The 26,967-nt window shown below is 40.8% G+C and overlaps 1 protein-coding gene across 1 annotated transcript in view; it reads right to left on the bottom strand.

Moving 5' to 3' along the window:
• Nucleotides 1–26,967, bottom strand: part of ddb1 (damage-specific DNA binding protein 1) — a 100,701-nt gene that overhangs the window by 53,923 nt on the left and 19,811 nt on the right. The window contains exons 4-10 of the mRNA XM_041196910.1: nucleotides 25,132–25,353; nucleotides 21,901–22,015; nucleotides 20,961–21,058; nucleotides 11,356–11,514; nucleotides 9,373–9,456; nucleotides 8,315–8,431; nucleotides 6,070–6,172 (exon numbers count right to left, since the gene is read on the bottom strand). Of these exons, the coding sequence (XP_041052844.1) occupies nucleotides 6,070–6,172; nucleotides 8,315–8,431; nucleotides 9,373–9,456; nucleotides 11,356–11,514; nucleotides 20,961–21,058; nucleotides 21,901–22,015; nucleotides 25,132–25,353 (898 nt within the window). The remainder of the gene's footprint in view (nucleotides 1–6,069; nucleotides 6,173–8,314; nucleotides 8,432–9,372; nucleotides 9,457–11,355; nucleotides 11,515–20,960; nucleotides 21,059–21,900; nucleotides 22,016–25,131; nucleotides 25,354–26,967) is intronic.

Raw genomic sequence — 26,967 nt, 5'->3', positions numbered from 1 at the left:
GTTTACCATTTTCCGCATTAATACCTGTCTCTCTTGCCTTGTCTCTACTCTTTGCTTTACCACATCTTCCCAAATTTGATCCCTTGACCCCACTATTCAGGTTAAAACCCTTTCTACTTAGGCAGCTCTTGAGGACACCAGCTCCAGCACAGTTACGGTGTAGATTGTCCCAATGGTACAGATCCCACTTTCCCCAATACTGGTGTCAGTGCCCCACAGACTGGAACCCATTTCTCCCAGACCAGTCTTTGTGCCACACATTCATTTCTCTAATCTTATTTGTCCTATACCAATTTGCATGTGGCTAAGGTAATAATCCAGAAATTATCGCCTTTGAGGTTCTGCTTCTTAATTTAGTGCCTAGTTTGTCATATTGACTATACAGAGCTTCCTTCCTCATCCTGCTTATGTTGTTGTTACCTACATGGACCATTACTACTAGATCCTCCCCCTCCCACTGCATTTTCCCCTCCAGCCCTGAGATGTCCTGAACCCTGGCACCGGTTAGGCAACAAAACCATCTGGACTCATGCTCTTTGCCAAAGAACAGTGTCACTTCCCCTTACATACTATCCCCTACTACCACTACATTCCTTTTTGCTCCATCCAATTGGATGGCTTCCTGTACCACAGTGCCATGGTCAGTTTGCTCATCCATCCTGCAGCCCCCATTCTCACCCAAACAAGCCGAGAGAACCTCAAAACTATTGGACAACTGCAAAAACTCACACTCCTGCCCTCTGGGTCCCCTTACCTGCCTCACTCGCAGTCACACCCTTCTGTCCTGGCCATTGAATCAGAAGACCCTATTCCTAAGTGGTGTGATTGCCTCCTGGTACGAAATCTCCAGGTAACTTTCCCCCACCCTGATGTGTCACAGAGTCTGCAGCTCAGCCTCCAGCTCAAAGACTCTGAGCCAAAGTTGCTCAAGCCGCAAACACATATTGCACACGTTTGCCCTGGATCACAATGTTATCCAGGAGGTCCCACATGCCGCAGCCTTGACAGATCACCTGTCCTGCCATCTTTAATGTATTTTATAAATCATTCAATTATGTTAATCATCTACACTGCTTTCTTATATATTTTATTAACTTCAGGACCAAATTATGTACTATTTTAAACCATATGGATAGAACTTACCAAATACCAAAGAACTAGCCCCTTTCCCTGTAGTAGAGCAAGAACCAATTTCTATGGGGTGAAAAAGATAAAAAGAGGAAACGAACAACTCCCCTCTCACCAAACTCCAAGTCTTCACTCAGTTAATCGGTTGCACTTTGTTTGCCAAGGCTGCAACACTAAAGAGCCCTGAATTTGCAGTAAACTGAACTGGGCTACAGTAACAGATTCAACCAGTTAGCTAATTAACTACTCAGCTCCTACAGCTGAGAGTGAGTTTTCCCTGTCTAAACTGCAAGAAAGAACTTAGCCTGCTTACACAGTACTTTCCAATTACAGACTAATTACAGACTAGATTAGATTGTAAGAGAAAAATTTAAGAACAAAATTAACACTTTAAACTCCCCTCTCACCAAACTCCAAGTCTTCACTCAGTCAGGTACATTCCATTTGCCAAAAATATGCATCAAAAACATCTTTCAAGTAGCAAAAAGAGCATTTATTATGCACACAGCTTAATCTGTTTTTGATGCTAATGGCTGAGGAAGGAATGTAACTCTTTCGAGTACAAACCCGTTTCCATCTGTTTCAGATGAAGTTACATTGTTTCATAGTTTGCCATTGTGAGATTTGAACTCTTGATACTCTTTCGAGTACAAACCTGTTTCCATCTGTTTCAGATGAAGTTACATTGTTTCATAGTTTGCCATTGTGAGATTTGAACTCTTGATCTGGGGGTTACAAGCCCAGTACCATAACCACTTGGCTATTCAGGCCAAGCCTTCCAGGCCTGAGTTTGCTTAGCTTCCGAGATCAGACAAGATCGGGCGTTTTCAGACTAGTATGGCCATAGGCCAAAGTTACATTGTTTCATGGTTTGCCATCGTGAGATTTGAACACTTGATCTTGGGGTTACAAACCCAGTACCATAACCACTTGGCTATTTAGGCCAAGCCCCTAAGGAGAGTAACTCTTTCGAGTACAAACACGTTTCCATCTGTTCCTATTCAGATGAAGTTACATTGTTTCATAGTTTGCCATTGTGAGATTTGAACTCTTGATCTTGGGGTTACAAACCCAGTACCATAACCACTTGGCTATTTAGGCCAAGCCTGAGGAAGGAATGTAGACCATCATGAGAAAGATCTGGATCATCTCGAAATAATGGCACTAGCTCTTTAAGGCCCACTGAATAACCAAAACAGGCAGACCAAGCTTTTACTCAGCTTCCAACCTGACATATAGCACTTCCAATATGGCAGCATACCTTCAGTGATTCATCAGAAAAGTACAATTGTCAAAAATTATGCAGTCAGGAAAACAAGGGGGCACAAATTCATTTTTCCTAATTACTCCCTTTCCCTCAAGTTATTGACTAGCTGGCGTACAGTTCCCTTTGGCACCTCAATAAGTGCCTGTGCTTCATGTTTGAGCCCCAGCTGTAGGGGATACTTTTTCAACCAATTGTAGGAATTACAACAACGTTGCAAGTCATCTAACTTTGGGGATGCACATTGCAAAATCTTTAAAATATTTAATTTCACAAACAATATTTCACCAACTGATCACTCAAGCTAATCAGATGCTTACAGCTTTTTTATTCAATCAATAAAGAGCTCCCCTGCAAACAGTTTAGGTAAGTACATCACACATATTGTGGTACTACCCCAACAGAGCAAAAGATTGCACCCAGCTTTGATCCCTGCAATCTGCAGAATGAGTCAATCACAGCAGGAGCAGTATATTGGCCTCAATATACTTAGGATAGTGATGGAAAGATCCTGATCCAGGATTAAGAAATGCAAGCTCCGACAACTTATTGATACCAATGCCCATCCAGGTTCCTCCACCCTGTCCTGTGCCTCTGACCTCATCCCTTCTTCTAAACCCAGCCCTTGACGTATATTCACCATAGCCTCTGACCTTCCCCTCTCTGATGCTGAATGTTCTGTGCTCAAAGGACTCGGTTTCATACCCTTACACTCTCACCTCAATGAATTTCAGGCTCGGCACGATGCTGAACTCTTCTTCTGCGACCTTCGTCTCCATGGTCACTTCATTGGATCCTTTCACCCACCTCCAGTATTCCCCCTCCACCTGGGCCCCTTCCTCTGGCCTCTTTCTTACTCATGATCTTTTCATTAAGAACTGTCAGCATGACATCAGCTGTCTCAATTTCTCTGCTCCTCCCATCCACTCCAACCTGTCTCCTTCTGAACTTGCTGCAAACTGTTCTGTCAGGTCCAACCCTGACTTTGTTGTCAAACCTGCCAAGGGTGGTGCTGTTGTTGTCTGGCGTACTGACCTCTACCTCAGCGGCTGAGCTCCAACTCTCAGATACTTCTTCCTACCTCCCCGGGTCATTATCCCACCACTAAACATCAAGCTATTGTTTCCAGGACTGTCACAAACCTCAGCTCTTCTGGAGATCTACCCTCCACAGCTTCTAACTTCACTGTCTCCCAACCCTGGACAGCCCGTTTCTACCTCCTTCCCAAAATCCACAAAGAGGACTGTCCCAATAGACCCATCGTGTCAGCCTGTTCCAGCCCCATAGAACTTATTTCTTGACTCTATTCTCTCTCCCCTTGTCCAATCTCTTCCTACATCTGTGATTCCTCCGGTGCCCTACGTCATATAAACAATTTCTAGTTTCCTGGCTCTAACCGCCTCCTCTTCACCATGGACGTCCAATCCCTCTGCACCTCCATCCCCCACCAGGATGGTCTGAAGGCTCTTCACTTCTTCCTTGAACACAGGCCCGAACAATCCTCATCCACCACCACCCTCCTTTGTCTGGCTAAACTTGTTACCTCACTGAGCAATTTCTCCCTTGGCTTGTCGTCTCACTTCCTCCAAATAAAAGGCATGGCTATGGGTACCCATATGGGCCCCAGTTATGCCAGTCTCTTTATGGGTATGTGGAACATTCCTTGTTCCAGTCCTACTCGTGCCCCCTCCCACAATTCTTTTCTCAGTACATCGATGACTGTATTGATGCAGTTTCATGTTCTCGTTGGGGACTGGAAAAATTTTAAAATTTTGCTTCCAATTTCCACTCTTCTATCACCTTCACATGGTCCATCTCCGACACTTCCCTTTCTTTCCTTGATCTCTCTGTATCCATTCCTGGTGACAGACTGTCCACCAATATTCATTACAAGTCCACCAATATTCATTATAAGCTCATCGACTCCCACAGCTACCTCAACTACAGCTCCTCAAAACCTGCTTCTTGTGAGGACTCCATCCCATTCTGTCAGTTCCTTTGCTTCCATCGCATCTGTTCTGATCACCTTCCAAAGCGGTGCTTCTGACATATCTTCCTTCTTCCTTAACCAAAGTTTCCTCCTACTGTGGTTGACAGGCCCTCAACCATGTCCGGCCCATCTCTCACGCCTCTGGCCTCAACCCTTCCCCTCCCTCCCAGAACCATGATAGGGGCCCCCTTGTCCTCACTTTTCACCACACCAGCCTCCACATTCAAAGGATCACCCTCCACCATTTCCGCCAACTCCAGCATGATGCCACAACCAAAGGCATTTTCCTCTCACCCACTCCATCAGCATTCCATAGGAAGTGTTCCCTCTGTGACACCCTGGTTCACTCCTCCATCACCCCCAACACCTCAATCTCTTCCCATGGCACCTTCCCACGCAATCACAGAAGGTGCAACACCGGCCCCTTTACCTCCTCCCTCCTCTCAGGTGAAGCAGCGCTTCACTTGCACCTCCTTCAATTTGGTCTACTGCATTCGCTACTCCCAATGCGGTAGCCTCTACATTGGGGAGACAAAACGTAGATTGGGTGGCCGCTTTGCAAGCATCACACAGACCTTCCTGTCACTTCCTTTCAACACACCATCTTGCTCACATGCCCATATGTCCGTCCTTAGCCTGCTGCAATGTTCCAGTGAAGCCCAAGGCAAACTGGAGGAACAGCACCTCATCTCCGATTAGGCATTTTACCAGCCTTCTGGACTTAACATTGAGTTCCACAACTTCAGGCCATGAACTCTCTTCTCTAGCTTCACCCATTTTATAATCCCTTTTTTTAAATTTAAAGTTAAAATTAAATTCACTTTCAAATTTACCTATCTTTATTCATTGTTTTATCCCTTTTTAAAAATCCCTTTTTCAATCTTTTCCTCCAACCACTACTCCCTCCCCCCACCTGCCCCACAAAAAGGCCATCTGTCACTTGTTCTATGTTGTTCTTTCACAGTGCTGACCCTTGTTCTGCTATTAACACATTCTGCTTTCTTACCTTTATGCCACTATAAGGATCTTCTTTAGTCTTCACCACCACCATTAACACTCCCTTTGTCTTGTGTTCATGACATCTTTATCAATCTCTGCTTAGCCCCCACCTATCACTGACCTTATATCCTGCTTGACATGCTCCACCTGCTTTGAACAGTATATATTCCATCACATTTCTACTTCTCTTTAGCTCTGAAGAAGTGTCATACAGATTCGAAACATTAACTCTGTTTCTCTCTCCACAGATGCTATCAGACCTGCTTAGTTTTTTTCAACATTTTCCGTTTTCATTTTCTGATCCAGACTGATCGTTCACAAAAACTGGTTGTCTAAACAAGCAATCACAGGTATGCCAGTACATGTGGAGCCACAACTCAATCAGGGTCTGCAACTTCCAAGGAGAGAAGAAAAAAAATCTGAAGAGCTTCGGTTACATTCAAATTTTGGATACAATTAGAACCACAAAGTTAAGACATCAAAGACAGAACACTGAAGTCAACTATCATTTTGTCCATTTTGGATCAGTATAAGGAATAGCTAAGCCAGCAAGGCAATCAAAATTATTTCAAAACCATCAAACACCCAAATAAAATCTTAACACGTCACTGAACGGTTTATAAAACATACTCAATCTCAGCAAAAACTGATGCCTTTTATTTGATGGTTTTTATTTTTCAGTACATACCCTTAATACCAGGAAGATCGATGCTAGCATGTTCATGGATCCCAATTCCATTCCGAATTATTCTCAGAGAACCTTCTTTAAATGCTCCTGAACAAGTAACCAGCTTTATTGAGAAAGATCACATGATCAGCCACATAAACATACAACATTCCTGCAAAACCCAGAGTTTTACAACCATACTAACCAAAATGATCAAAACACCATGTTTCACCAAATGCATTTTCAATACTCAAAGTTTGAAATTGCCAAGGCTTTGTCTTTTACTGATTAAAAAATGTTGAAAGAACGATCATTTTTAAAACAAAAACATTGTAGTAATCTTCGCCCTTCTTGACTCTTGCTGTGGTGCAGTCCCTATGATACTTGCTGCATTCCTGTATCTGAAAGTAACAGCTTTTCATGGTTGAGCCCAGATGGTGACTGGTGATAAGCTATTTGGACATGAAGGATTTCACAAGCAAACCAAATCTTATCTTCATCCAATTTGCATATTTGTTTGCACAGGCCAAAAATGTAGGCTGGTTTTCTCTCAAATATTTAACATTTCTTTTGAGTAACTAGCACCTTGCAAATAACTTAATTTCCACAGCAGAAGCATGTCTTCCTTTGTAGTTTTTGTTACGACCGCAGCCAATGTTATTTGCTGAGCAAGCCAAAACGAGGGGAAAACTACTGATCCCAGAAGCATTGAATCCCAGTAACACTTTCAGGATTTAAAAATTTGAAGATTTATTAACAACAAAAAAGAAAAATTAAGCACACAAGATTAAAATTACAGTTTTACAAAACATTCCCCCGCCCAAGAAAACACACTTAGTCAGAACACACAACTAAACTACTTGGCAACAGCTCCCTTATAGGTTTTAACCATAGAAGTCCAGTAATATTACCCAAGGCAAAAACCCCTACTACTTTAGTAAAGTATATCACACGACTCCTCAATCTCTTCTACTCTGCTGTGTAAATCCAAAAGAAAGGTTCAGAAACAGGCTGTTTCCTGAAAACAAAGTTTTTTGGATTGAAAGTGGATGGCTGCTTCAAATTCACAACTTTTCTCAGCACAGAGCTGATCTCAGGACATCTCCCCCACTTGGCCAACACAACAAAACATCTTTCCTTAAGTATCTTTTTTCTTTCATCTTAGACTGGCATTGTTTTAAGCACCTCTTTGAACTCAACTTTTCCAAAATATAAAAATCTTTTATGTTTTCCTATTGCCTCCACTTTCAGGTCAAATAATATTTGCCTTCTCTTGTTTATTTATGAACCCTTTGTAAGCTGTAAAGCTGCTTGTCATTTCTAAACTACCATTTGGAATTTAATAGCTGAAAAGTCAAATCCCTACCTATCAACTAATGCAAATTTAAAAACCCAACCTATTTACTTGTACATTTAACTTCACCATAGTCTTTCATTACAAATGCATGCATCTGGCACTTTTAACTTTCATCTCAGTTTCCACAGACAAGCTGCCTTTACTAATCTTCCTCCACTTTAATTAACCGTGGACACGGACACACACACACATGGACACACACACACACGGACACACACAGTCTTCTTTACACAATACTACCATGTTCCCAAAAATATCCAAAAAAAATCCATCTTCACATTTCCTTGAAAACTTAACTTTCTCCCTTCCTAGCCTAGGGATAAGGTGGTGAATTGTTGCCTCCTTCTGCTTTTGCATGCCCCACTGAAGTTCTTTCCCAATAAGGTCAACTGGCTCACTGATGATATCTAACAGCAACACATTCACAAACTCCAGCTGAGGAATCAAATACCATAACAGAATACCGAACTACACAGCAAATGACCTTCTCAGGACTGTGTTCCAGCATCTTCAAATCTTGAGAAGCAAATAAGCAAAAAAAAAACCGACAACAGAGAGAGAGAAAACAGGCTATTATAAAAAGGATAGCAAGATATCATCACTGGCTTTGATCATCATAGCTAGTGATACAACCAAACACCCAGTAAAGAAAAGGTAGGATAGCTTTCAGCATCTCTGTCCTTCTACCCTGCTACATCCCAAGCCCATAAGCTTGTGAAATTACTGTACCAATAGGCGCAATCATACTGACAGGCTCTTCACCTTAATGCCAGACAAAAAAATTTAACAATTGCATTACCATGTGAAACAGTGTACCACGGTGAGAAGATCAGCTCATCTCACCCTCAAAAGACAGAACAGTCAATCGTAGCACAGTAAAGAGTCATAGGTTGAAATCCTCCACCTTACCTGGCCCTGTCCTTGTCTTTCCAGATCTACGACACACATGTCCACAATAGGACCTAAATTGGTGAACGTTTCCATGCCAGCAACATAAGACCCTTGCTCATTGCTGTCCACATTTAACTGCAACAAAGACACTACAGATTAAAAACTGTATATTTTTAGCCAAGATGTTTTATGCCATTTTAATTTGCAGGTTCATTAAACTGAGCAAGTATGCGAAGTATAGATAACACTGGCTTCAGTTTGTACTTCTGAAATGTATTTAGTTAAGGTGGATCAAATTAATATTTGTGCAATCTTAAAAACACCATTTACTTATGTCTTAGTACTTGCTGAAACTTCCCACATGGTATATGACCACGGGTTCTCTACAAATCAGCTGATTATATTTAAATCCACTACAAATCACTGAGCCCCCCTGAAGCCATAGTGCTCCATAAAGTAGGTGTGAAACATTCCATAGCACCAAATTAGTGAACGTCTGAATTCCACACAACTATGTTTCCAATTTCAGTTGTCCCATCAGCAGATGGGAAAGGCCCAAGGACAGCCTATTCATAGAGAAGGAACTTAAAATTAGAGGGTCAATCATCCAGGGTCAGTGTCACACGTCTCAGTAGAAAAAGCATAGGAGCCAGTGTACTCATCAGGGGAACTTGAGGTCACAAATAACAAAATGCCTATCAGGGAGACAGAATGTTACACATAGCTCAGATGTAGAAAAATAACACCAACAATATGTTGTTTTGTTACATATATTTCATATTAATGAATATAATTTTACTGATCATGTAATGCTCCCCCACCTTATGTCACATAGTTCCCAGATGGTGGAACAAGAGAATTTCACACCAGGTCTCTTCTGATGTTACTTTTGGACCGGATACAGGGAGAACATTCAGGTTCATACATATGAGACGAAAGGCGACAAACTCACTAGATTGAAGCATCGACTCAAAGCCAGTTATTAGTCCAGTAGCATGCTGCGCCAAGTTAATAAGACGATATAGACTTGTGCAACTGTGGCAGGCAAAGAGAGCTATTGTGATTAAGTTACTTACCTTGACAAGCTGAGAGTCTCCAAGACGAGATCCAACAAATACAACTCCATTATCCAAATAAGTCAAGCATTCAGCAATAGATGTCTATGAAGGACAAGTGAGATTTAACATTATAGTATGAGATTAATATAATATGCATAGGTCATTACATGATCAAAGTTTTCATTCTAAATGCATATAATGCTCCTGAAAGCTACAGCATAACAGACCCATAAAGTTGGTGGGTGTAAGGGCCACCATTAGATCTGGGTTAAAGACAAAATACTGTGGACGCTGGAAATCTGAAACAAAAACAAAAAGTACTGGAAAAACTCAGCAGGTCCGACAGCATCCAAAGAGAGAAAGACAGTGTTAATGTTTCGAGTCCTTATGACTCTTCCTCAGGCCTAAAGAGAAGTAAAAATATGGTGAAATATATACTGTTTAGGGAGGGGGAGGGGGGCAGAACAGCTGAAGCTGGATAGAAGGCCAGCGATAGGTGGAGGCAAAGGAGAGATTGCAAAAGATGTCATAAACAAAAGGTCAAAGGGGTGTTGATGGTGGTGATATTAGTTAAAGGATGTGCAAATGGTGACATAAAGGGTAGAAAGCAGAATGAGCAAGTGACAAATGGCCCTAGTGGGGGAAGGGGACAGTGGTGGGAAAAAAGAACAAAATAGGCTAAAAGGTGGGGATAAAACAACGAATAAAAATAGAAATAAATTTTAAAAATAATAATAAAAATAGGTGGGAAAAAAATATTTAAGTTAAAAAATAACAATGAACATTTGAAAAAAGGGGATCAAAAAGGGGTGAGGATGGAGGAAAGAGCTCAAGTCTGAAATTGTTGAACTCAATGTTAGTCTGGAAGGCTGTAAAGAGCTTAATCGGAAGATGAGGTGCTGTTCCTCCAGTTTGCACTGAACTTCACTGGAACATTGCAGCAAGCCAAGGACAGACACGTGGGCACGAGAGCAGGGTGGTGGGTTGAAATGGCAAGTGACAGGAAGGTCTGGATCATGCTTGCGGACAGACCGAAGGTGTTCCGCAAAGCGATCACCCAGTCTGCGTTTGGTCTCTCCAATGTAAGGAATGTTTGGACCCTTGGGCGGTGAGGAGGTGTGGGGGGAAGTAAAGGGGCAGGTGTTGCATCTCATGCGACTGCATGGGAAGGTGCCATGGGAGGGGTTTGAGGTTTTGGGAATGATGGAGGAGTGGGCCAGGGTGTCCCGGAGGGAACAGTCCCTATGGAATGCTGACGGGGGCGTGAAGGGAAGATGTGTTTGGTGGTGGCATTATGCTGGAATTGGCGGTCAGATCAGGGTTCATAGTTACCTAGCTATAACAATAGCAAACAATTGTCATTGCAGTAAGATAACAAAATAACAACAGAAAATTCAGGAAAAGCTCAGCAGGTCTGGCAGCATCTGTGGAGAGAGGAACAGTTAACACTTCGAGTCTGTGTGACTGTTCTTCAGAGCTAAAGAGTAGGAATGTGATTAATTTTAAGAGAGGGTGGAGCAAAATAGAAGTATAAGGACAGGTGGGAGCTAAGGAGAAATTTGACAAAGATGTCATGGACATAGGACAAAGGTAAATGGTGGTGATAAAGACTAAAGGAGGTGTTGATAGTAGCAAAGGTCAGCACTCTGAAAGCAAAACATAAAAACAAGCGACTGATGGCTGTGTGTGTGTGTGGGTGTCAGGGGGGTAACAAAATAATTAATATAAGAACGTGATCTACTAATTTCCCTTCAAAAAAATTAAGATAGAAATTAGTGTCGGCAGGTGAATACTTAGTGTGCACATATCACACTTTTTCATTCACTATTTTAAATGTGGTGTTAAACAATTTATTTTAAATGCACTCGATTTTTGCTATCATGGCAAAGTAATGTCATATGAGTGTGTTAAATTGCTTACATCTCCAGATTTATCTTCGTATCAGATAAATAGTCACACGCCTACACAAGTTCATTAAAGGGGTAGTGTTACAGTGCTGACCTCTCCTAGCAGTTCTACACGAAGGTCTTTGACAGTGATGTTTCCATCCATCTGTTCCTCCCTCTCCAGTAACAGCATAAACAGACGACCTTCCATATCTCCCAGTAGGTACCGGGAACCATTGGGATCCACACGGTTGTGGCAAACAATTGTGCTTTGCTGACAGGAAGGGGAAACAAAAAGACAATTAGAGCCCACTTACATTCAAAATACCACTTGAAGACCATACGCTTCCTAAACAATCGAGATTTTTCAACAGTAATTCATTTCCACTTATAACTGAAAAAGGCACCTACCTCAATGAAAGGAAAATAGTGAGGAGCAATGTTTTTTTTTAACCCAGCAACAGTGAGGGAACGGCAATATATTTCCAAGTCAGGATGATGAGTGACTTGGTGAGGAACTTCCAGGTGGTAGTGTGCCCATCTATCTGCTGCCCTTGTCCTTTTAGATGGTAGTGGTTGTGAGTTTGTCAGCCCAAGCCTGGATTTTGTCCAGGTCTCGTTGCATTTGGACATGAACTGGTTTCAATTTCTTAGGAGTCGCGAATGATGAATATTGTGCAATCATCAGCGAACATCTCCAATTCTGACATTATGATGGAAGGAAGGTCATTGATGAAGCAGCTGAAGATGGTTGGGCCAAGGACACTACCCTGAGGAACTCCTGCAGTGATTTCCTGGAGCTGAGATGACTGACCTACAACCACAACCATCTTCCAAACAGTGAAGATTTTTATTCCCGATTCCCACTGACTCCAGTTTTGCTAGGGCTCCTTGATGCCACACTTGGTCAAATGCTACTTTGATGTCAAGGGCAGTCACATTCACCTCGGGAATTCAGCTCTTTTGCTCATGTTTGAACCAAGGCTGTAATGAGGTCAGGAGCTGAGTGGCCCAGGCGGAACCCAAACTGGGCATCAGTGAGCAGATTATTGCTAAGCAAGTGCCGCTCGATAGCACTGTTGATGACGCCTTCCATTACTTTATTGATGATGGAGAGTGGACTGATGGGGCGATAAATGACCGTGTTGGATTTGTCCTGATTTTTGTCTACAGGACATACCTGGGCAATTTTCCACACAGCCGGGTAAATGCCAGTGCTGTAGCTGTACTGGAGCAGCTTGGCTAGGGACTCAGCAAGTTCTGAAGCACAAGTCTTCAGTACTATTGCCGCAATATTGTCAGGGCCCATAACCTTTGCAATATCCAGTGCCTTCAGCCATTTCTTGATATCACGTGGAGTGAATCAAATTGGTTAAAGATTGGCATCTGTGATGCTGGGGGCTTCCAGAGGAGGCCAGTTCACGGGCTTTGTGAGTGCATGGGTTAATTAAACCTTTGAATCTAAATTCATGGCATAGTTCACTTTTAAACCTTTTGCTAGCCTTTATTTCATGACAATCAACATGTCTTTACATGACATGATTACACCAAAAGTTAAAAATTCCTTTGCAATAATGAGGAGTGTCTCACTAACAAACATTTCTGTTGCCTCAAGATCAGTATACCTCTTTATTTTTGTCATATTATGTATGTTTTTCCTGTTGCATTTGGTTGCTGTTCAACCATGTGATTCTGTTAACCAATAGTTTGTATTTGATTCTGCAGCGCTTCTGCACCACAAACACTTAATTTTTTTAATACAGATATTTTCTGCAGGACTAACAACTGTCCTTGCAATCCACATCAATGATTACAGTTCTTTGAAACTTGTAAATAGCTCACAGTTATGTCTTTAAGCTGTTTCACTATGAAGTGGTGACTTCTTACAAGCATATTAAAACTGCAGGTGCAGTACTAAGGGAATGTTGTTTTGTATGAGGCATCACCTTTCAGATGAGAATTTAAGCTGAGATTCCAGCTGGCTGCTAAGATGGACTTAAAGATCTCATGGCACTTGCTTAAGAGGAGCAAAAAAAGCTCCCCCACTGTCCTGGTCAATATGTATCACTCAATAAAAAAGATTAGCTGGCCATTTATCTATCTGTGGGACCTAACTATGTCTAAATTGATAAACAATGACTATATTTCACACTTAATTGGTTGTAAAGCACTTTGAAAACACCTGTGGTTGTGAAAAGGTGCTATTTAAATGCAAGCCTTTCTTTATTTCTTTAAGCAATTCATTTTTGCTTCCAATCTTTCCTCTCAACCTGACCCATGGTGGCGTACATCTACTGGCTCCAACAGGCCAACAATACGTGACCCGAATGGCCATTTTCATGTGCAACTTTTTAGACCATAAGACATACAAGCAGAAGTAGGCCATTTGGCCCATCAAGTCTGCTCCGCAATTCAATGAGATCATGGCTGATCTGATAATCCTCAACTCCACTTTCCTGCCTTTTCCCCGTAATCCTTGATTCCCTGATTAAAAATCTGTCTATCGCAGCCTTAACGAGCTCTACAGCCCTCCACGGTAAAGAATTCCATGGATTGACTACCCTCAGGGAAGAAATTCCTCCTCATCTCTGTCTTAAATGGGTGACCCTTCACTATAAGTTTATGCCCTCTGATCCTAGACTCTCCCGCAAGGGGAAACAACCTCTTGGCATCTACCCTGAAAAGCCTCCTGAGGATCTTATATGTTTCAATAAGGTCACCTCTCGTTCTTCTAAACTCCAATGAGTACAGGCCCAAGCTACTCAATCTCTCCTCATAAGAAAATCCCTCCATACCCAGGATCAATCTAGTGAACCTTCTCTGGACTGCCGCCAATGCCAGTATATCCTTGCTTAGATAAGGGGGCCAAAATTATTCACAATATTCTAGGTGTGGTCTAACTAGTGCCTTGTATAGTTTTAGCAAGACTTCCCTATTTTTATACTCCATTCCCTTTGAAATAAAGGCCAACATTCCATTTGCTGTCCCTATTACCTGCTGAACTTGTATGCTAGCTTTTTGGGATTCATGCACGAGGACCCCTAAATCCCTTTGTGCTGCAGCTTTCTGCAGTCTTTCTCCATTTAAATAATATTCAGCTCCAAAGAACCTACCAAGTGCATAACCTCACATTTTCCCACATTATATTCCACCTGCCAAGTTTTTGCCCACTCACTTAACCTGTCTATATCACTCTGTGGACCCCTTGTGTCATCCTCACCACTTGCTTCCCACCTTTTTTGTGTCATCCTCAAACTTGGCGATAGTACATTCACTTCCCTCATTTAAGTCATTAATATATATTGTAAATAATTGAGGGCCCGGCACTGATCACTGTGGCACTCCATTAGTCACAGGTTGCCATCCTGAAAATAACCCACTTTACCAACTCTGTGTCTTCTATTAGTTAGCCAATCTTCTATCCATGCTAATATACTACCCCCAACACTATGGGCTCTTGTTTTATTAAGAAGTAGCCTTATGTGTGGTACCTTTATTAAACTCCTTTTGGAAATCCAAATATATTACATCTACTGGTTCCCCTTTATCTATCCTGCTTGTTACCTCCTCAAAGAATTCTAATAAATTTGTTAGAGTCATAGAGGGCTACAGCACAGAAAAAGGCCCTTCAGCCCATCAAGTCTGTGCTGGTCAAACAAGTACCTAACTATTCTAATCCCATTTTCCAGCACTTGGCCCATAGCCTTGTATGCCAGATTAGGCATGATTTCCCCTTCATGAAGCCATGCTGACTCTGCTTGATTAGATTATGTATTTCTAAAATTCTCTACTATTACATCCTTTATAAAAAGACTCCAACATTTTCCCAATGACAGATGTTAAGCTAACTGGCCTAAAGTTACTTGTTTTCTGTCTCCCTCCCTTTTTGAATAAGGGTGTTACATTGGCCGTTCTGCAATCAACTGGGACTTATCCAGAATCTAACGGTTCTTGGAAGATTACTACCAATGCATCCACTATCTCTGCAGTTATTTCCTTCAGTATCCTAGGATGTAACACATCAGGTCCAGGTGACTTATCGGCCTTTAGCCCTTTTGTTTCCCTAGTACTTTTTCTCTCGTGATATTTATTGTATTTATTTCCTCCCCCACCTTTTGCCCCTTGATTATTTAGTATTTTTGGAATGCTGTTAGTATCTTCTACAGTGAAGACTGCAGCAAAGTATTTATTCAACTCCTCTGCCATTTCCTAGTTCCCCGTTATTATTTCCCCAGCTTCATTCTCTAAGTGGCCTATGCTCACTTTGGCCTCTCTCTTCCTTCTAATATATTTAAAGAAGCTTTTACTGTCTGTTTTTAACTTACTTGTTAGTTTACCCTCAAAGTTTATTTTCTCCCTCTATTTTTTTTTGGTCATCTTTTGTTGATTTTTAAAACTTTCCCAATCCTATGGCTACCACTAATCTTTGCCACATCGTATGTTTTTTCTTTCAATCTGATACTGTCCTTAACTTACTTGGTTAACCATGGTTGGTTTATCCCCTTCCCGGAATCCTCCTTCCTCACTGGAACATATCTTTGTTGAGAGTCATGAGCTATTTTCTTAAACGTCTGCCATTGTCCATTAACCGTCTTTTCTGCTAAACTGCTTTCCCAGTCCACTCCAGCCAACTCTGCCCTCATTCCATTGGAATTACCCTTATTTAAGTTTAGCAGTTGTTTCCAACCCAAGTTTCTCAATCTGAAACTAAATGCTAAATTCTACCATATTACGGTCACTGTTTCCTAGGGGATCCTTTACTCTGAGATCATTTATTAAACCTGCCTCATTACACATTACCAGATTCAAAATAGCCTGATCCCTGGTTGGATTCACAACATATTGTTCAAAGAAACTGTCCCAAATACACTATGAATTCTTGCTCGTGGCTTTCTCTACCAATTTGATTTTCCCAATCTACATTAAGATTAAAATCACCATGATTAATGTACTACCTTTTTTACATGTCCTCATTATCTCCTGATTTATTCTCTGTCCTACAGTATAGCTACTGTCAGGGGGCTTATAGAGTACTCCCACCAATGTCTTCTTCCCTCCACCTATATGGATTCTGCATCTTCCAATCCAAGATCCTTTCTTGCTATCGTACTTATTCCATCTCATACTAAGAAAGCAACCCCACAACCCATTCCTTCCTACCTGTCCTTTCAAAAAGTCACATACCCCTGAATATTTAATTCCCAGCTTTGATCTCCTTATAACCACATCTCCATACTGGCTATAAGATCATACCCATTAACCTCTATTTGCGACGTTAATTCATTTATTTTGTTCCGAATACTACTTGCATTTTAGTAAAGAGCCATTAATTTTGCCTTTTTACTATTTTTTCCCCTTTTGACCCAATTTGCTGGGTTTTTTTTAACGCTTGTGCACTCTATCCCTTCCTGTCACATTCTGGGTATCATTGCCAAAATCGCTGCCCTGCAAGGCTGCCATGACCTTTTGCTTTGTAAGCCTACGTATGCCCCTCCCCTCTCCCCGCTGAACATTTAGGTTAAAATCCTCTCTACAGCCCTAGTTATTTGGTTCACCAGGACACTGGACCCAGCACGGTTCAAGTGAAGCCCATAACACCGGAACAGCTCCCTTTTACCGCAGTTCAGGTGCCAGTGCCCCATGAGCTGAAATCTATTCTTCCCACACCAATCTCTAAGCCATGCATTTAACTCTGACTTTATTTACCCTATTCCAATTTGCCTGTGGCTAAGGTAGCAATCCTGAGATTACTACCTTGGAGGTTCTGCTTTTTAATTTAGCTCCTAACTGTTCACAAATTCTTTCAGCAGGGCCTCCTTTCTAGTCCTATCAATGTCGTTGGTACCAACATGGACGACAACAACTGGATCCCTCCCCTTCCAATCCAAGTTCCTCTCCAGCCCTAAGGAGATGTCCTTAGCCCTGGCACCGAGCAGGCAACACAGCCTTCAGGACTCATGCTCACAGCTACAGAGAACAGTATCTATCCCCACCACTATTACATTTCCTGCCCCCACCAGAAAGGTTCCCTGTGCCACAGTGCTGTGGTCAGTTCGCTCATCCTCTCCACACTCCCCACTCTCATCCATACAGCTTGCAAGAACTTCATGACTATTGGACAGTTGCAGGGGCCGGCTCCTTGAACGCTACCCCTGGGTCCCCAGACCTGCTTCACCTGCAGTCACACCCTCCTGTCCCTGATCACGGACCAAATTTGAATTACCTAATATGAGAGGTGTGACCGCCTCCTGGAGCGAAGTTTCCAGGTAACTTTCCCCCTCCCTGATGCAATGTCTGCTGCTCGGACTCCGGCTCCTGAACTCGGATCCGAAGTTGCTCGAGCTGCAAACCCTTGGTCCAGGTATATTCGCTCTGGATCACCTTGGTGTCCAGCAGCTCCAATATGCTGCAGCAGCAACACATCACCCGTCCTGCCAGCGCAATCATATTTTATTCAATTTATTAATTACTCTAGTATCCACACTCTTTACACTTTATTGAAATTATTTTTTATCCAGACCAGTATCGATCTTAGTTGAGAAGCTTACAAAAAAGTTGCAAATGAAGGATGATTAATTTAAAGTTTTGAGGACAGCCCAGGACAGGCTACACAATCATGGAGATGGGTGGAGCATAGGAAAGTTCTCTGGTTTTGATTTATCTGGGTGTTTGCTGAGAGGGTTAGTTGCAATTTGAATCTGATGCAGTTTGCAGCTCACAGAGAAGTTAGCCAAAGTAAATGACAGTTTGATTAACCTGCACCATAAGCAGAATAAAGAACTAAGTCATCATTGACCATGTGGAATGAGGGTTAATCTCAGTTTGAATCTTGAAGGAACAGAAGCTTGAAGATTGCCTAGTTTGAAGCTAGTGGGAGAATCTGGTGTGGGCCTCACAGTGTCTTGTTGCAACAGAAAGTAACCAGCTGAATTAGCTTGTGGGTATTGAAAAGTAACCAGAACAAGGGACTGGGGCATCTACAGTCAAGAGATGGTAAGTTTTACCTCTGAGAACAGCTGGAGCTGAGTAGAATTCTCCAGAGGACTTCTGACATTCTTATGGGTAGACAAATGTAAATAACTTTAAGATTGATGTGGCTTTTAAGAGAATTCTTGGGGGAAGAAAGGAATAAACGAGTGCATAACATGTGAAGTTATAAACCATATTGTTAGATTTATCATATTTGCTTAGTTTATTTTGTTCTATATATAACAATTATTTTGTTTAAAAAACACAAAATTTTGTGGCGTAGCTCTTTTGGTTAAAGTTAGGCATTCTGATTTCTTTTTAAATTTCAATGGTCCTTAACCAGATCATAACACTGGATGGTCCACATTAAGCCAAGAGGGAGTGAAAAAACAGTACATCTGGTTTGTTTTCATGTGTTAATACATCATTATTAGGTATAGTTTTTTTTCTTTATTCTTTTACAGGGGGTGGGGTGACTTTGGCTAGACCAGCAGATACTGTCCATCTCTAATTGTCCTTGAGAAGGCCGTGGTGAGCCACCTTCTTATTATCTTAATAATTAAGGTTCAATGTTTATTTATACTGAAGTTTATCTTTATAATTGTTCATTTCTTCAGCGTTTATGGTCACTACATACCCCCCCACTCCCACCCAACATACTACTTCCATATCCAGAGGTGGTCCTCTGGGTGAAATGTAAAAGATGGCCCCATTTTTGAAGAAGAGCAGGGGAGTTATCCCTGGTGTACTGACTGATATTTCTCCCTCAATCACTATCATAAAAATAGATTATCTGGTCATTATCACATTGCTGTTTCTGGGAGTTTGCCGTGTGCAACTTGGCTGCTGCATTCCCTATATTACAGCAGTGATTACACTTTAAAATAGCTCTTGGTTTAAAAGTACTTTGAGATGTCCGGTAGCATGAAGACCACTATATAAATGCAAGTCTTTCTGAAATTGGAGTCTGTCATCTCATTGTTCTGCCACAGATTGCATTGTGGGCCCCCTTCACAGCCAGCAATCAGTGAAATCAAACGATTTGGCAAAAAACTTCCCCTTCTCTACTCTTGTATCACCTTTAGAAAACCTATTGAAGGTTAAGCCTTTCCCAAAGAAGTGCAATTTGGTTTTTAACAGTGATCTGAATAATAACTACCACTGAAGAACTGACCTGGCCCAGAAAATATAATTTTATATTCATGGAATGTTTTTAAATGTCTCTATTATGATTAGTTACTAGAATTTTAAATTACTTTTTTTTAAACATTGTTCACGATATTTAGCTTTTACCTAACTCCAGGAGTATGTCCCAATCTTTATTCTGCTCTCTGTAAAATTGTTAAAAAGCAATTTGATTATTAGTGCTTTTCATTTCCTGGCTAGCCGTCCATGAGAACTCCTTAATGTGACTGGCTACTTGGACAACTTGATGGCCTCACTTAAGTTCAACATTGAGAATCCCCATCAAACAAAGCTGGAACCATGTCAAGATAGCTCAAGTTCTCACCACAGAGATTGCTAGATTAATGAGCTAAGCTTAAAGGTCAGTGGGAGCACCCTTACTTCGCTGATGACTGCAAAATCCAGGCCACTGAGGCAGTATTGCTCAAACACCTTGTCTCCATCACAGCTGGAAGTGAAATATGGCTGTTGTGTGAGGTCCCTTGACACCGCAGTTCTCTGATTAACTATCTTACTAATGTTTTTGATGGCCTTTGCTATCAACTGCATTACCCGTTTAGTAAAACAAACTTCTATTCCAAAACCTCTTATTCCACATATAAAAAAAATGTGCATTTATATAGCACCTTTCCTGTGCTCAGGATGTCCCAAAATCTTTCACAGTCAATGAATAACTAACGTAGTCACTGTTATTATGCAGAAAAATGTGGCAGCCAATATGTGCACAACAAACTTTCATAAACAAAATGAGACAATGAACAGTTAATCAGCTTCAGTGGTGCCAGTGAAGCATAAATGGTGACCAGGACACAAGATCATTGGTTCTTCTACGTCCCTTGAATAGAACCTCAGCTTAAAATTTCATTTGAAAAACAGCATCTTGAACAATGCAGCACACCCTTGATAGCACATGGAAATATCAGCCTAGATTATTTGCTCAACTTTGTCTACGAGGGTTGAACTCGCAACCTGCTGACTCAGAGGTAACAGTATAAAACTAGAAGGCAGATCAGAATGATAAAGCATTGGAAAGCTCCCTATTAGCAGGGTGTGCAATGTCAGCCAGCCAGCGTTTCATTTTGCAGGGGCTGAGGCAGGAAAATGAGAATGAGCGATGCCTAGGAGAAGTCTGGGACCTCTGGAACACCTTCCACATCAGTTCAAATTTCTGGAAGCATCTGGTCTTTCTTCATGATGTGGACCATGGAAGGCAGAACATAGTGAAGACCCAACATGGCAGATGTGTGAGAGACCTGTGAGGTTGTTCTCCAACAGGCAGCAAAAGATATTACTGCCGTACTTTTCAAAGTACAGGATAGTTCATTGTTTAAACTGCTGCAATAAAAAGTCAGCCAAAAACACTATCCTATTTCCTGCCAACAGTGTCTTTATACGTAGAAACCTGAAAGAATGGCGAAGGACTTTAATGCATAAGACAGGGAACAAGGCAGCAGACAAGATCAATCAAGTCATGCTCAAATGACTGAGGAATCTGCATTACCAACTAAAGTTTCAAAGGTTTTCCATTACTTCACACAATTATTGTTGAGTCCTGATGTTTTGTACCTTGATAGCTGGTGGTGCAATTGCGAGGTACTTGTCTCCATTGTGGTATGTAATGGACTCTTGGCCTATGATTAGTGCTCCTCCAAATGGTTCTGGGACTGAACACAAAACACATGTACATCAAACTATAATTCCACTATTCTTTGCACTCAAACTTTTATTCAAGATAATCTGGTTTAATTTAACAACCTAGGAATGCCAGAGAGCAAGGCTAATCAACTTTTAAAGAAAATTAAGCAACACACAGGTGATATTTTGAGAGGTAGCACAGTGACTATAAAATGGAGCATTAGCTACCAACCAGTGAAATACAGAGAATCTCTAGGTTCAAAGTGGAAGAAAACTTTACAAGTACCCTGCTTAAGCAGATGGTTAAAAGAGCCATCAGTAGTTTCGTGGTTAAATTCACTGTCAAATTTGATATTAAGCCGTATTGACCAGGAGGGCTTATGTTCAATTCCTGATCTCCAGTGAGTTAACTGATCTCAGCCTAGTGATAATTGGGGTGCTGCAATTGACTAACAAAGGGAAAATGAAAATTAACTAGGACTGCTAAACCTGATTTCTATTTAGTGACCTCTGCTAGAAAGAAGCACCTTCAACAGTTGAGAATACAATCAGGCTTTGTTGTTTTGCCACTTGTGTTGACTAGGCTCACAATCGATGATTCCTCTAAATTTTTCCTTGTCATGAGCAGCCTGTATATTTCAATGCGAAGTACCTTTAAACTTTATTGCAAAGCTGTATCTTAAGTCAAGAGGGTTGTTTTCTTACAGGTGGTGTTAATTTGGACATCGCATCTTTGTGCCTTATTATTGTAATTTGAGGAATATCACTGGTATCTCAAATGCATTGCCTTTACTTCACAAACCTGTTGAGCATGAATGGTTAAAGTAGAACAGTCCTGAAGATATTTTAAAAAAACAAGAAAGATACCAACCTGCAATGACCATTGATGCCTCGGCCTCCATATTTTCCTGTTTCCAGGGTCCCTTGTTAAATTCTTTCTCTCGCAAAGAAACTTCATAGGTCTTTACATGACGTCCCTGGGGATCCTAAAAGAGAGAGTATAGGAAGCTTAAAAAGGAATCTTAAAGTATACCAGTAAGTTGGCAAGTCCCATGAGGCAAGTTCCTGATCTTGGTCACAGCCCATGCAGCTCTGGAGACAGGGGGAAGAAAAAGAGAACACAAAACTCCTTTCCCACACATTACTGTAGTGAGTTATGGAGAACCACACACCTCAGGATGATGTCACCTGTTTACTAATGATGCATGCCATCCCTAAAATGTGTATACAGGGAAAGGGGGAAACTCAGTAAATAAAACCTGCAGGGCTGGGGTACCATGGAACCAAATGGATGAGAATGTGTGTGTCCCTTCTAACTTACAATAGAATGCTGGACAAAAAAAGAAACTGTAGGAAACTACAAAAATGTGAAAACAAGTTAGTGCATCTTCAACATTTTATTGTTAGTAAATGTTATGCTCATCAAGGCACCTATTGTTTCCAAGCACACATTGTCAAGTACAGTACAGGTTAGTGAAAAGCAAAACTCTTATTTCTCTACAGTATTAATGTGCCTTCACCTTCACCTCAGCGTAGCACTTCTAACCGCACAAAAGACATTTTTATCCATTGGCCACCCAATACATCTCTGAATAAGACTGCCAACTTGTGTTAAAAAAAGTGCAGTTCTGTCCTTTGCCCCTATCTGATTATCCTCTTAATATGGATGTGCTTTACAAAGCCTCTTTAATCGCCTTTTGTTTTCTTCTTCTAATCAGAGGGTAAGGAAAGAGACATATACTAAGTACATGGACAGCAGGACTCAGCATGATAAAGAAGAAAAAAATATTAGGGAAGTCAAAAAACAAATAGGAGGGTAAACAGTAACCAAGGAACATAAAACAAAATAGTGAAAGAATAATACAGGCCCATAAATAAAAAGAAAAGTCATGATCAGAATAGGGCCACTTAATGGACAGGATTACATCACAGGCAATGGTAGAGAAATGGCAGGTATTAAATAATTACTTTGATTCAGTATTTACCAGGCAGAAAGAACAGGTGGACATGACATCGAATGATGATTAGAAATGAAATAACTGCATTTGAAACAAGAGCTGAAATAAATAATCAAACTTGGAATAAAACCCCTGTGCCAGAATCAGAACAGGTTCAGATTCTAATATTTTAAAAGAATCTAGGGACGAGATAGCAGGGGCATTACTACATATCTTTAATAATTCATTAGAGTAAGGTATAGTGCGAGAAGGTTGGATATCTGCTCATGTTAGGCCATCTTAAGAAGGGAGACAGATCGTGTCCAGGGAGCTACAAGCCAACAGTCAACAGAAAAACATAATGGAATTAAGGAAAGAAAAAAATATCTAGAAAACAAATTATAATAATGAATAGTCAACATGAATTTCAAAAAGGAAAGTCTTGCTTGGCCAACCTTGTTACATTTTTTGAAGCGGTAACAGATAATATACAGTAATTTATCTAGATTTTCAAAAGAGCTTCAATAGGTGCCATACAATAGACTAATGAATAAGGTCTGAGAATGCAGAGATAGGGGAAAAGCAGCAAAATGACAGCTAACTGGCTTCAAAACAGAAAGCAGAGTAGGGGCAATGGGAAGTTATTTAGACTTAGAGGTGGAAAGTGGGAAGCGATTTTTCACAAGGATAAGTGCTGAGATTATTTGTTCAAAATTTATATTAATGATTTAGACTTTAAAATCAAAAACAATTTCTGAATTTGCAGACAACACCAAATTTTGGGGTGTGGGGGAGAAACAATACTGAGCAGGACTGCAGCAAATTACAAGACAACATTAATAAGCTTGTAAAATAGATACATAATTTGCAAATGAATTTCAACATAGATAAAAGTAGATATTACATTTTGGCAAGAAAAATAATGGGGTTGTATATTACTTAGATTCTTATTTACTAAAAGTGATAAAGGAACAAAGGGGTCTGGGAGCACAAGTACACAAATCACAAAAATAGCAACATAGGTTAATAAAGCCATAAAAAAAGCAAATCAAGTACTAGGCTTTACTTCTAGAGGAACAGAATTAGAAAGTTTTAACATAATTTGTAGCAAACCTTGGCTAGGCCACACCTGGAGTACTGTGCACAATTCTGGTCACCATATTAAAAAAAAAAGATACAGAAGTACTAGAAGGTACAAGAAAGATTTAAGGATGGTACAGGAAATGTGGGGCATGCCTAGCAGGAGGGAATGAATGCTGGATCTTTCTTCTTGAAAAGAGAAGGCTGAGGGCTAATCAAGATCTCCTGAATTATTAAAGGCTTTGATATAGAGTGGACACACGGAGGGAAGAGCAATATCTAAAGGCCATCGATATTAGATGATTACCAACAAATAAAACAGGGATGTTAGAAACCATTTTATTACCCAGAGGGTGGCGAGGACCTGGAACCCATATCAGAGGGGGTGACTGAAGCAAAGAGCACAGATGTATTTGAGGGGAGGCTATAGAATCACACAAGGGAGAAAGGAATTGAGAGTAATGCTGATGGCTAGATGAGGAAAAGCGGGAAGAGGTTCGAGTGGAACATAAATGCTAGCATCACATGACTGGGTAGAATGGTCTGTGTTGTATATCCTGTGTGTTATTTACTCATTTTTGGGAAGTGAGTCACTGGCAAAGTCTGCGTTTATTGCCCATCCCTAACTGCCCCCGAGCAGGTGTTGGTGAGCTGCCCACAACTGACAAGCTTGTTAGGCCATTTCAGAAGACAATTAAGAGTCAATCACAATGGTATGTGTCTGGAGTCACACGCAGACAAACTGGGTAAGAATTGCAGGGAGTGAACCAAATGTTTCCGACAATCGGTAGTTTCATGATCAATACTAATGAGACTAGCGATTTACTAATTAATTGAATTTAAATCCCTCCAATTGCCACAGTAGGTCTCGCGAGCATTAATCGAGGCCTCCAGATTACTAATCCAGTAACGTTCCTATTATGATCAAATGTTATTTTTTGTAGCTTTCCTTTATCTATTATCTAAAAATTTTTAACATCTGGATGTGTCCCTTGTGTTACACTCATTCTCCGGAACAGAGGTAAACAGTTCAGTGTCTTACCCACTGCATCTCCCAGTCACCCCAACAAAGTCAAACTTCTTACCTGATACACAAAGCAAATAGTTGGGACCTGACAGCCGTACAGAAACTTCACATCAATTACATGCAGCTCTTCCAAACGGATGTTGAAAGCCTTCAGTTCTTTGTTGTCTCTGTCCAATGGAATCACTTTGAAAAGCCCATCATACAGTCTGAGACCTATCATGCGACACTCAGGGTCCACAATACCTATGATTCCAGTCTCAGAGGGGCGGCCGATACGATCCTGAAAAGAACATCAAAGACATATGAACATTGCTTATAGAATGACAACCAGGTGTTCGGGAGCATAGAGGAAGTTAAAGAAGTTGATCATTATTAAATGTTTGTTATAGGTTGCACATAATCTTGGTGTTCTATTCTGATATTCTAACCCTGAACTGATTTTCCTCATCCATACTTAAATGTGCTTTGTTGACATGTATTTCTCAGCTTATTATTGTAAAATTTAGTAATCAGTTTGAAAACTGTGAAGAGAAATAAATAAATTAAAAATGTTTCATGGACAACCTGTAAAATGAACTGCCATGTAAGGATATCACCACTTGTTTTCTGGGCTGTTAAATGATTTCCAACGTTTTCTGTTTTCATTTATAATATTTATTCCACAGAAGAACAATACATAAAATAGCTCTTTATAGGGGTAAAAACCCAGCATGAACAGAGGCTTTTCAGCTGGTGAGCAGAGTCAAGGTCAATTTAAGATAGGCTTTTAGTTGGCTTTTCAAGTAGAAAATTGGGAATCAAAACAAAGTTGTTTTGGAAGGAATTCCAGAGAATGGTTGCAGAATGGCTAAAAGATCAGCTCTGATGGTTGAACAGAGGATGTGGTATAAGCATCACACCAGAATCAGAGTTTACAGATTGAGACATAAAAATGTTCCCTTTTTGGATCTTTAGTCTATATTTTTATTTTAAAAATTGGGTTCAACATGTAAACCATAAGTGAACCTCATTCTGTATGGCCTTCAGCATGCCTTGGCCTTCCTAATATCTAGGTTGTTTGTAGGCTGCCCAGGGATCAACCAAAAAACACATTTCATTTGAGCTTACTAGTTATATGATGTACATTCATGTGATCTTCCTTTATTTATAAAGGCAGTGGAGTATACACTTCACTTGATTGTGGATTAAGGTTGTAACTGCCAAACAGATTTATTAAACAATAAATGAATAAGTGAACAGCGATGACATACTGTGGATTTAGTACTATGTTTAACTCTCCTTGAGCTGCTAGGAAACAATCGTGCCTGAGGTGCTAATATAAATAGCCTTGCATGGCAGTTCATTTTGCTGATTGTCCATGAAGCATTTCTAGCTTATTTATTTCTCTTCAAAGGCTTCAAACTGACTACTTAATTTTACAAGAATAGGCTGAGAAATACGTGTCAATAAAACACATTTAAATATGGGTTAGGAAAATCAGTTCAGGGTTCGAATGCCAAGATTATGTGTCACTGATTCGAACAGTTAGGCAGGGATGTCAATCTGATCAGCGTCAAGTGCGTTTGGCTATCAGCAATTCCAAACAGGAAGGTCTCAATTTAAAGGATTTTCGGCTGTAATAAGTTTCAACTCAACCAGATAGTCAAATCATATAACCGCAGCCCTGAATTCAATGTTGGCAGTCAAGAGACAGAGTTGGGTGTCATTACTGTACATGTAGAAGCTGACCTGTACTTGCAGATGTTGCTACAGAAGGACAACATATAGATGAATAAAGGTGACTTAAGGTGGGGTACTGGGATACACCAGAATTAAATTTGCTACAGGCATGAACCCTCATCCAAACATTCTATGATCTATCCACTGCAGCTGTACAGCTGATCCTGCATTAACT

The sequence above is a fragment of the Carcharodon carcharias genome, chromosome 10 (assembly GCF_017639515.1).
Source record: "Carcharodon carcharias isolate sCarCar2 chromosome 10, sCarCar2.pri, whole genome shotgun sequence".
In the NCBI taxonomy this organism is placed as follows: Eukaryota; Metazoa; Chordata; class Chondrichthyes; order Lamniformes; family Lamnidae; genus Carcharodon; species Carcharodon carcharias.
This window is presented reverse-complemented; position numbering and strand designations above follow the sequence as displayed.